Consider the following 13,136-nt stretch of genomic DNA (forward strand, 5'->3'; position numbering starts at 1 on the left):
GGTGAACAAGTCACAGGTGAAAATTATTACTATTACCATTTTATTACGGCGTCACACACTACGGTATTCTCCAAAGGAAGAGATGCGCCGTGGAGGATTTTTAAGGGAAACTGGCTCGTATCCAGTTTAAACATGTGGAAAAACACAAAAACGCCCTATAAAGCCATATATTCCGTAACAATATCAGGCAACGGCTGTTTCGGGGGGCTCCTTTACTTGGAAATCGCAGATCCTTTGTCTCATTAAAATTTTGTCTACTGTGATTTCTATGTTTTAAAATGTTACTAAAACAAAACATAGCATTAACATTGCAAATATTTATGCCACACCTTATTACTGCTTTATGAGAGTGATAATGTTCTATTAACCCTTTGCGACACAGTGTGTCCGATCTGGACACACCTAAAAATTTTCTTCTGTACGCACAGAAAAATTTAATGAAAAAGGATTTGTAGGTTACTCTGAACCTTCTTTATTTATAGTAGATGGCAGCTCAACACAAACCAGTCCATATATTTTAGCCATGTTTAGTTTTTTTAATACCCTCATTTTTCAAAGAAATCTTCCAGATTTTTTTTTTTAGGGTATAAAAGGAATTGTTTGAAAAGAAATTTCTATGTCATTTTTTGGCTGTATGCTAATCTCCTTATTATATATTAGTTTTAAATTTTTACCTTAAAATCTTGCCTAAAATCAAACGGCCCAGACCAGGCTCACCAATAATATAGGACAAATGAGAGTCTGTATTCTTTGTTTTTCCGCATCTCATCGGTCAGTTCATTGACAATGCTCGTTTCAGTACTCTTTTCGAAGCTCTATTCAATCAGTGTGCCACTTTGGGTACACCCACAGAATTAAAACGATAAGTGCTATCTTCACAAAATTTTACTTGTGTACTCCTCTAGGCCTGATTAGACTGCCTACCTTATTTAAAATCAAAATTCCAACTTTAAAAGGTAGCGTGCCGGAAAGGGTTAACATTTGCACCTTATCCGTTTCGCAAACTTCGCGAATCAAAGAATTTGAAACATTTCTCTTCTGTCTTCTTCTGAAGACACTTCCTCCAAGGCATAACTGTACTTTAGAGTGTCATTTGCTGCTGATGGCCACTGTTCGTATCTCGGCACAGCGTTCGTCATCCAAGACATTTTTTTGTTTGAAACATTTATTCGTGAATCTCGATCAAATTTCGTCGTACGAGAATTAGATACTTCTTTTACTTTAATTTTTATAATGAGTATAAAATTTTACTGAATATAAGTATAGTGGCCGGGGAAACGCATAAAAATATTACAATATCGCAATTTTTAAAAACTGATTTTTTTTATATTTAAAAATGCGAAAACAAATATTTGTGCCATTCGAAGCATTTTTATAACTACGTTTAGTTCTACTACCAATTCATGCGAAACTAAAGCCCAGGTTAAGACTTTTGTAGACAAGGAGTATAGTACAATAAATTAAATATTGGGTAGTTACAAATGAAAAACCCTGTTGACGATTGAAAAAAACAAGAGAATAAAAAGAGCATTGCTTAGTAAAATTAATCTCCATTACAAATGCATTTATTATCTGGCACGGTGATTTATTCCACATTCGTAAAAATCAGTTTCTGGAAGTGAAATCATCTACTACCCGATAAATTGATACTTCATTGGCAGAGCATCAAAGTAAAGTATCGTAAAAGAGTGACGATCGACTTCCTTCTTCTTTGGGATTTTAAATTCTCTATCATTAGCCTGAAGATAATTATCATTAAAAATTAAATAATAATATGATGTAAATCAGCAAAAACAGTATCAAAATTTATTAAATACCACATAAATTTACATAAATACAGTTAAGTTTGAAAACTGAAGTAACTCAGTACAGTTTGGGTTCCAGTGATTATGTTATTACTGGTAATTCGTGATAACAAAATTGCTAAAGTGTCGAAATAAAAACTGCAGTCTGTTGGGGAAATATCAGGAGAATTCGCATCCCAATTGCTGATTTCCTATATGGTTAAGACTACCGTTTGTAGTCGGGCGTTATCCTGCAGCAGCAAGCACTACATGTAATTACTCAGTCAGTTTGCCAATCATGACAAACTTCCTTAATTTTCCTATTATTGTGAAGTGCCATAGAAGAGTTATAAAGGCGCACATTTATTGTCCGAGTGATTTGTCGTACACTCTGTGATGGATCTGATCGACTAAATCCTTTAATTTACTCGAATAAATGCGAAAGGAATCGTTTCGTAGCTCCTCAGCGAAATTATCAGTTTGGGTAATTTCGCACAGGAAGGGGGGAGTCGAGGGAATCTCTCATTAGTTGTTTCTCGATTGATTGCTTTATTAACATTTTTTATTGTAGCCGTTGTAAAACAAAATTTCTCAGTTTGAGTAAGTTCTATAACTGACCTAATGTGGGTAATATTTAAGGTTTAATGCTCCTTACACAAAACATACTACAGTTGCATTACCCACGTTGAGGATGTCACATTCCATAAAAAATTACATAAACGTCAACGCTCACCTTTATCCGCAACCAGTAAAAGCCTAACGTTATTCAATGGCCATTTTATTCGGAATAATTCAATATATTTTAATTCAAACATCCAGAATTAATTTTTGGAAATATTTCTACTTCAGTGAGAAAATCTTTATGCTTTCATCGACAAGTAAAAGTAATTCTCTACCATTAGCCTGAAGATAATTATCATTAAAAATTAAATAATATGATGTAAATCAGCAAAAACAGTATCAAAATTTATTAAATACCACATAAATTTACATAAATACAGTTAAGTTTGAAAACTGAAGTAACTCAGTACAGTTTGGGTTCCAGTGATTATGTTATTACTGGTAATTTTCATTGAAATATTAATAACGGGTTACAAAATAGATGTTTACTTCTTTATAACAATTATACATATTTCAAATAAAAGCATATTAACTCTAAACCTCTTTGGCTTTGCTAATAAAGGAAGTTAAATGACAATCTGGATTTAAAAGCAACACTTGTAATTAAACATTGATAAATAAATATACAAAACCGGTAATATGACCATAAAAAGGCAAGCAACATACAGAAAGTTAACGGAATATATGCAAAATAATTCAAAATAATGAACACCGCAATCTCTTTCGATTTAATAATTACAGAAGAAATTATTTTCTTTACTGCTATTTCGAACACTGACATGAATCTTTCTAGGTGTATATGCGCATATTTAATTTAATCATGCGTACCGATATCTTCATTTATACATGTATTCAGTATTATCCAGATTGCTTCTATACGTTCACACATTGAAAAACTGAGCAAATACCACAATATTTTTTTCTCACAAGATGAAACTTTTAGAATCTCGAGCTTCCTTCATTTATCCAATTCACAGCACTGAATCAATAAATCAGACAAAAATATTATGCAATAATCACAAGGAAAAATGCACTCGCGATCTTACAATTCTAATGATCGTTCTAGTTCGAAGCATTCTTATTTTATCCATACCATTAGCCAATGAAACAAATATTTTTAACAAGAGTTCCTTAAATATGGGGGAACGAGTTTAAAAGAACGTTATAATAATATTAAATGTTTTTAAAAGGTAATCATCCAGTTGACGATTCTCCTATAAATATATAGCTCTTCTCAGTATCACACAGCACAAACAGTAGTTACACTTCAAATTGCCAAGAATGTTCGATGCAAAGCGCATTCAAAAGAAGAAGCTGCTTCGGAGATTTCCCAATACTCTGAAATCTGACTAAAAACTAAAAACTTCATCCGCGACCATGAGCGCAAACACGCATGCGCCATTCGGACCGAATTATTCTCAAAATCGGATGGAAGGATGGGAACTCTCTTTCTCTCCAGCATAGCTCTTTCCGGAGAAGAAAAGACCTTTCACGTCGAAGCAAGTAATACCGCCCTTTCTGGACGAGTCTATTTGTTTTGGCAGAATGACAACCAGGGTTGCGCTTGAGACGGTCGAACTATACTAAGAAACTTATTCTCTTCCCCGTCTTACATAGTTTTCCCCCCAGCCGGCAAGAAATCTCTAATACCTTTCATTTCTTGAAATTACTGGTAGGCATATGAGGGCCGGATACGGTTGCAGTTACATATATGATCAATTACAATCTTCAACAGGTCTCCATTTGTGTTTTTCTTTGACACCATATGTAGATGAGAGGAGTAATTACGTTTGGAGGGTCGCATGTGGCCTATATTTATAACATTTTGGATTTTTTAATCTATCTGGGGCTAATCTCCTAAGCTTAGAAGAAATGAGGAGCAATAGTTTCAAAGAAATGCACAGTATTATGCTTAACTGTCTTATTAAGATCAGGAAGCTTCGACAGTAAAGGATTAGTTGGACAGTAATTTATCATTTACGCTATTTGCAATAATTTCTTTGATAGAATACAAATGTGTGCGTTAATAATACTGCAATTAATTTTTAAATGAGTTTTTAAATCAACAAGTTTTCTCTAGTCCTTAAATCAGGTAGTAAATCAAAATAATGTAAAAAATCAGATCAAATAATATTCGTCGGCACTTTTACATACATTGAATGAAAAATTAAAATTGCGATCAAGTCCGATGTCAAAACTTACGGTTTTTGTCCGTAAACCGGAACTGGATTACCATTGGCAGAGGAAAACGTCTTAATAGGTGTTTGGCGCGCTTCATCTTTGGTTGCTGAGACGAGACTGACATCTGAGCCAGTGTCGCACAAAAATATTTTGTCTTTGTCTCTAATAAAAAGGCATCGAGACTCAGAGGGTAAAGCGAAAGTCGTCATTACACTTTCCCTGGAACGTACATGGTGGAACACACTTTTTGGCTTTCTCATTAAATTTGCGATGATACCAACAATGGGATAATTCGAAGCAGCCTTAGCTGAAGGGCTTCGCTTTCCGTTATAGCGGTTTTTGGAAACACTGTGTGATCGTTGTAGAGACAGTACCTCACCACGCAATTTGCAGACTTACGGACAAATTTGCAGACTTACGGACGGTTTACGGACAAAAACCATAAGTTTTGACATCGGACTTAATCGCAATTTTAATTTTTCATTCAATGTATGTAAAAGTGCGGATGAATATTATTTGATCTGATTTTTTACATTATTTTGATTTACTACCTGATTTAAGGACTAGAGAAAACTTGTTGATTTAAAAACTCATTTAAAAATTAATTGCAGTATTATTAACGCACACATTTGTACTCTATCAAAGAAATTATTGCAAATAGCGTAAATGATAAATTACTGTCCAACTAATCCTTTACTGTCGAAGCTTCCTGATCTTAATAAGACAGTTAAGCATAATACTTCATCCAGTAAAGAATCTAATTCAGAATTATTAGACATATTAACTGATAAAGGCGAAGAAACTGCGCATACTTGAGTGGGTTAATTTCCAATATTCGATCGGCAATGCTGGCAGCTTTCGAAAAATCTAGCGGCTCAACCGACGCAAGGATATATTGAAAATTCAATGGCATTAGGTGAATAAACAATTCTAGTAGCAATGAATCGGATATAACGTGTTTTTCAGCACGCTTTATCATGACATGAAGCAATTCGGATGGTTTTCTGAATTCGTACACCGAAATAGTTTTTTCAATAGAATTGATGTAAAATAATTAATTCGTTTCCGAATTCCAAATGATTGCTTAGAAAAGAGTATTTTGTATGTAACTATGTAATGCAGAATTCATAAAATTCATAAAATTTAACAAATACTAAACATACAAAAAATAGGAAAACTTGAATTAATTTTACCATATCTCTATGAAGAAAGCTGACGGTGTAAGTAGAAAATGGTGAACAAGTCACAGGTGAAAATTATTACTATTACCATTTTATTACGGCGTCACACACTACGGTATTCTCCAAAGGAAGAGATGCGCCGTGGAGGATTTTTAAGGGAAACTGGCTCGTATCCAGTTTAAACATGTGGAAAAACACAAAAACGCCCTATAAAGCCATATATTCCGTAACAATATCAGGCAACGGCTGTTTCGGGGGGCTCCTTTACTTGGAAATCGCAGATCCTTTGTCTCATTAAAATTTTGTCTACTGTGATTTCTATGTTTTAAAATGTTACTAAAACAAAACATAGCATTAACATTGCAAATATTTATGCCACACCTTATTACTGCTTTATGAGAGTGATAATGTTCTATTAACCCTTTGCGACACAGTGTGTCCGATCTGGACACACCTAAAAATTTTCTTCTGTACGCACAGAAAAATTTAATGAAAAAGGATTTGTAGGTTACTCTGAACCTTCTTTATTTATAGTAGATGGCAGCTCAACACAAACCAGTCCATATATTTTAGCCATGTTTAGTTTTTTTAATACCCTCATTTTTCAAAGAAATCTTCCAGATTTTTTTTTTTAGGGTATAAAAGGAATTGTTTGAAAAGAAATTTCTATGTCATTTTTTGGCTGTATGCTAATCTCCTTATTATATATTAGTTTTAAATTTTTACCTTAAAATCTTGCCTAAAATCAAACGGCCCAGACCAGGCTCACCAATAATATAGGACAAATGAGAGTCTGTATTCTTTGTTTTTCCGCATCTCATCGGTCAGTTCATTGACAATGCTCGTTTCAGTACTCTTTTCGAAGCTCTATTCAATCAGTGTGCCACTTTGGGTACACCCACAGAATTAAAACGATAAGTGCTATCTTCACAAAATTTTACTTGTGTACTCCTCTAGGCCTGATTAGACTGCCTACCTTATTTAAAATCAAAATTCCAACTTTAAAAGGTAGCGTGCCGGAAAGGGTTAACATTTGCACCTTATCCGTTTCGCAAACTTCGCGAATCAAAGAATTTGAAACATTTCTCTTCTGTCTTCTTCTGAAGACACTTCCTCCAAGGCATAACTGTACTTTAGAGTGTCATTTGCTGCTGATGGCCACTGTTCGTATCTCGGCACAGCGTTCGTCATCCAAGACATTTTTTTGTTTGAAACATTTATTCGTGAATCTCGATCAAATTTCGTCGTACGAGAATTAGATACTTCTTTTACTTTAATTTTTATAATGAGTATAAAATTTTACTGAATATAAGTATAGTGGCCGGGGAAACGCATAAAAATATTACAATATCGCAATTTTTAAAAACTGATTTTTTTTATATTTAAAAATGCGAAAACAAATATTTGTGCCATTCGAAGCATTTTTATAACTACGTTTAGTTCTACTACCAATTCATGCGAAACTAAAGCCCAGGTTAAGACTTTTGTAGACAAGGAGTATAGTACAATAAATTAAATATTGGGTAGTTACAAATGAAAAACCCTGTTGACGATTGAAAAAAACAAGAGAATAAAAAGAGCATTGCTTAGTAAAATTAATCTCCATTACAAATGCATTTATTATCTGGCACGGTGATTTATTCCACATTCGTAAAAATCAGTTTCTGGAAGTGAAATCATCTACTACCCGATAAATTGATACTTCATTGGCAGAGCATCAAAGTAAAGTATCGTAAAAGAGTGACGATCGACTTCCTTCTTCTTTGGGATTTTAAATTCTCTATCATTAGCCTGAAGATAATTATCATTAAAAATTAAATAATAATATGATGTAAATCAGCAAAAACAGTATCAAAATTTATTAAATACCACATAAATTTACATAAATACAGTTAAGTTTGAAAACTGAAGTAACTCAGTACAGTTTGGGTTCCAGTGATTATGTTATTACTGGTAATTCGTGATAACAAAATTGCTAAAGTGTCGAAATAAAAACTGCAGTCTGTTGGGGAAATATCAGGAGAATTCGCATCCCAATTGCTGATTTCCTATATGGTTAAGACTACCGTTTGTAGTCGGGCGTTATCCTGCAGCAGCAAGCACTACATGTAATTACTCAGTCAGTTTGCCAATCATGACAAACTTCCTTAATTTTCCTATTATTGTGAAGTGCCATAGAAGAGTTATAAAGGCGCACATTTATTGTCCGAGTGATTTGTCGTACACTCTGTGATGGATCTGATCGACTAAATCCTTTAATTTACTCGAATAAATGCGAAAGGAATCGTTTCGTAGCTCCTCAGCGAAATTATCAGTTTGGGTAATTTCGCACAGGAAGGGGGGAGTCGAGGGAATCTCTCATTAGTTGTTTCTCGATTGATTGCTTTATTAACATTTTTTATTGTAGCCGTTGTAAAACAAAATTTCTCAGTTTGAGTAAGTTCTATAACTGACCTAATGTGGGTAATATTTAAGGTTTAATGCTCCTTACACAAAACATACTACAGTTGCATTACCCACGTTGAGGATGTCACATTCCATAAAAAATTACATAAACGTCAACGCTCACCTTTATCCGCAACCAGTAAAAGCCTAACGTTATTCAATGGCCATTTTATTCGGAATAATTCAATATATTTTAATTCAAACATCCAGAATTAATTTTTGGAAATATTTCTACTTCAGTGAGAAAATCTTTATGCTTTCATCGACAAGTAAAAGTAATTCTCTACCATTAGCCTGAAGATAATTATCATTAAAAATTAAATAATATGATGTAAATCAGCAAAAACAGTATCAAAATTTATTAAATACCACATAAATTTACATAAATACAGTTAAGTTTGAAAACTGAAGTAACTCAGTACAGTTTGGGTTCCAGTGATTATGTTATTACTGGTAATTTTCATTGAAATATTAATAACGGGTTACAAAATAGATGTTTACTTCTTTATAACAATTATACATATTTCAAATAAAAGCATATTAACTCTAAACCTCTTTGGCTTTGCTAATAAAGGAAGTTAAATGACAATCTGGATTTAAAAGCAACACTTGTAATTAAACATTGATAAATAAATATACAAAACCGGTAATATGACCATAAAAAGGCAAGCAACATACAGAAAGTTAACGGAATATATGCAAAATAATTCAAAATAATGAACACCGCAATCTCTTTCGATTTAATAATTACAGAAGAAATTATTTTCTTTACTGCTATTTTGAACACTGACATGAATCTTTCTAGGTGTATATGCGCATATTTAATTTAATCATGCGTACCGATATCTTCATTTATACATGTATTCAGTATTATCCAGATTGCTTCTATACGTTCACACATTGAAAAACTGAGCAAATACCACAATATTTTTTTCTCACAAGATGAAACTTTTAGAATCTCGAGCTTCCTTCATTTATCCAATTCACAGCACTGAATCAATAAATCAGACAAAAATATTATGCAATAATCACAAGGAAAAATGCACTCGCGATCTTACAATTCTAATGATCGTTCTAGTTCGAAGCATTCTTATTTTATCCATACCATTAGCCAATGAAACAAATATTTTTAACAAGAGTTCCTTAAATATGGGGGAACGAGTTTAAAAGAACGTTATAATAATATTAAATGTTTTTAAAAGGTAATCATCCAGTTGACGATTCTCCTATAAAATATTTAAAACATTCAAAATCATTCTTTATTCTTCATTGTTACTTAGAAAGACAATTAGTAAATCTTTGCTTTACTCAGCCTCAAAATATTATTACTTTTTTAGATCTGAATTAATATCTACAGCCATTAGTTAAAATATATCTTCTAGTGATATATTTCCTCAGCTAGCTCTCTCAGTTGGAATAATCTCTATTCTTGTAACCAGGATTCTATTCTTGAGGTCAGCATTATGGTATGAATCTGAAAATAATAACCACAAGTATGGTCTTTATAGACTAAACTGATGAAAGAAGTTCCAGCATAAAATAAAGTTATTTAAACATATATATTATTCTTTATTTTAATTATAAACATGCTGATACTGACGCCTAATGAAACAGCATGCAATTTACCCACATCAAACAATAAATGCTTATTTGATTATCTACAAGAAAGTAACCTTATACTCATACCCTTGTTAATAACCTTTTTTTTTCAGCTACAATAACTATTAACTTTATTAATAGTCATTGTTTCAACTAGCAATCAAACTTTCAAAAATGAATATTTAAAGTGCTATATTAGTAACAACATGCATACAAAATGTTAAACAGCAACATTATTTTGAGTTGAACAAATTTGAAAAAATATGGTAAAAGAAAACACAAATGTTCGAAGTCTTACAACCAAATATTCTCTTAGTTCTTGGCATTCTATAAAACCGATACCCTCTTAAAACATAATAATTCAGATCCATTTAAATAATATCCAATAATTCAATTTTAACAGCTATAATGCACATCAGTTTTTTAAAACCATAACAATAAATTCAAATTTATGGTATTGGTATAAGCAAGGACGTTTAACTGATAAAAGTAAAGCATATAAGGACTATCTGCCTCTAAATAAATTATACTTAAAAATTGTATTCTTCTAAGAGAATGCCTTGAGTACCACACACAAGTAAAAATGCTTAGAAAAGCAGAATGGTAACTTATGAATTTATTACCTTTTGTCAACTGCAGCTTTATACACATTTTTAAAAAGGATATTGTTTCTATTATCATCTCACTAAAAAAAGAGGTTCCTTTGCATTACATAAGTAAGTATAAAAGTAATTTTTGTTTGTTTATTAATCATTAAGCCCAGTGGAATTTCTGACTAATTAAGAGCAGCTTATTAATCGGTTACATTCCTATGATACAGAAAATATTTCACACCTATACAAGTTACAAAGCTAGATTTATTACTATGATCATAGGGATGGTAAGATGAAATGCCAAATTAGCTTTTTGTAATATTCAAAATGAAACATTTCCTATGCTAACCAATGCTCAATTAACGAGTTGACAAATTTTTAGAAATGGATGTCTGCATCAAATCGTATTTTACCAAGTTAAAATAAATTATCTCCCAATGACCATATAAATTGTATGCCTGTTAATTTGTTTACATACATTTCATGGGAGAAAAGAGAGATTTTTAAAATTTAAATTTCAGATAATTATAACAAATAGCTAGTTGAAATCAACATCAATATAATTTATCTGCAAAATTTCATTCCTCATATCGATATAATTTTTCTGCAGAATTTAAAAAATAAGTATACCTATACAAACTACAAAATATTAGATATTTTAAATAAAGAACTAAAAAATAACAATAAGTCAAATTTTAAAATTAGGCAAAATTCAGTAGTCCTGGGTTCTTTATTGCTGTTTGATCAGAAAGGTATATTAAAAAGTTAGTGCAAAAGTTCTACCCATTTTACAGATGCAAACTGTGACTGGATCACTTATATCAAACATGCCACTAAATGACTGGAATCTTAGCAATAAAAAATAAACTGACATCTCATGACTTCATTGTATGGCCTATTAGAATATACAAATATTCTGTTGTATTTCAATTAAACTTATTTCCTCAAACTATTCCAACCTTATTAATGAAACCCTCAAGGCAAATTGAAAATCACTTCAAAAATTGCAAATTTTGAAATTAAATATCCTGGTCAACTTTCGTCATATGGAAGTCAAACTTATTTTTTTTGATCATGTGTACAAAACTTCTTTAAATGTAAGTACAAGAGCTGAGAGGCTGCAAAAAAAGTTAGATTTCATTATTTGTTCAAAAAGAAATTTTTTTTAAAAATCTGACACAGCCAAAACATTTTTAACTGGAAGTATATACATGAAGAAGAAGACCAATGATTGCAAAAATAAAGGCCAGGTAAGGAGCTGTAAGCCAGGCAAAGGGGGTGGGTGGTATAACATGTATATATATATACACACAATTTTTGAAACTGCTGATTGCAATAAAAAAAGAGAGGTGCACAACTAGATGTTATAGCAGCCCCATATACAAAACTTCAATGCTCTACAGCTAATCATTTTTTAGTTATGTGAGATACATACATATGTAGAGATATCACACAAAAATCCATTTCACAATCTGTTTTTTTTTTTTGAGGGGGGAAAGAGTCCTTTATTCTGTTCGTATGTACAGACATAATGCAAAAAAAAAAAATAAACAAGGGGATTTGGGAACAGTCAAAATTCATATTTCCATTGAAATCTGATAACTAAACTTTTTTGCGATTACAATACTTCATTTACAAGGAAATACAAATGAGAAAGAGTAAGAAGCCACTAAATTTATGAGAGTAATTTATACATTTAGCAGTTTAAAATGGCAAACCATAAGAGGTACTTATAACACTGTTAACTGCACAAATTTGATTAAGTTAATACTGCAGATGTAGCTTGGCGTATCATTTTGTCAACTGTATGGAGAAGATGCAGTTGATAACATGTCAGCACTGTTTCGGAAATTCCAAGAGAGATACACTGTACAGATTAGTAGCATTCTAGACATCCATAAGTGGCTTCTGATCAAGTTCTGGACTGCATAATAAAAAAATGAACCACATCCAACTATCCAGAAACTAATGGAAATGTTAAAACAATGAGAAGAATGAACGAGGAATGCAAACATCCAAGTTTATCATGTTCAGTCAGCAAATTCCAACTAAATTTCTGTAAAGCTTTCTCATTATAAAAGGAAATCAATTTTTGGAACAAATTATAATAGGTGAGAATGGATATTGTAACGTAACAGCAAATGCTGAAGGAATGTGTGGCAAACTGCAGTATTGTTCCATTAATCGAAAAAGAAGATGCGTTATAAAAAAAAAATAAGTGTACGGTGGGATATCAATGTTTTAAAACATTACCAAACAATGAATTCTCATTTTGAATGTCTACAGTCAGATGGACTGAAAGAAGAATTGGCATTTAAAGTTCTAACATTTGTCATTTGAAAAGACTTTACCTCTTACCATGAAAATGCTATATCTGCTGGTGTAATCCCCCAGCAAACAATTTTGAAATTTGCTTAGGAAATATTAATTCACACGTGATATTCTGCCGATCTAGTCTCAACAGTACTTTCTCATTTAATCATTAAGGACACCTTCTCCTTCCAAACTTTCAAGTTATAGAGAGTGTGAAAACAGCATAACCAAAACTTTTTTTACTCTAAAAGACCTGTATTGGCAGAAGGTAGTCCTACAGCCAAAAGATGGCAAGAGATAATGCATAATTATAACATTCATTTTATGGCTGCTACATTCCTTTTTCAACTAAAAAATAAGTCGAATTTTTGTACACAACTAATACAAAGTTTTTTTTTTTTAAACATCAATAACAGTCA

General features: G+C 32.0%; 1 protein-coding gene across 1 annotated transcript in view; it reads right to left on the reverse strand.

Annotated features, from left to right (window-relative positions):
- Window positions 1–8,548: 8,548 nt before the first annotated feature.
- Sac1 (phosphatidylinositol-3-phosphatase SAC1) overlaps window positions 8,549–13,136 on the reverse strand; it is a 74,453-nt gene continuing 69,865 nt past the window's right edge. The window contains exon 20 of the mRNA XM_035377197.2: window positions 8,549–9,686. Within this exon, the coding sequence (XP_035233088.1) occupies window positions 9,674–9,686 (13 nt within the window). The 3' untranslated portion in view covers window positions 8,549–9,673. The remainder of the gene's footprint in view (window positions 9,687–13,136) is intronic.

Source organism: Stegodyphus dumicola, chromosome 8 (assembly GCF_044657685.1).
Source record: "Stegodyphus dumicola isolate Sdum_Otavi_A_Nest chromosome 8, ASM4465768v1".
Taxonomy (NCBI): Eukaryota; Metazoa; Arthropoda; class Arachnida; order Araneae; family Eresidae; genus Stegodyphus; species Stegodyphus dumicola.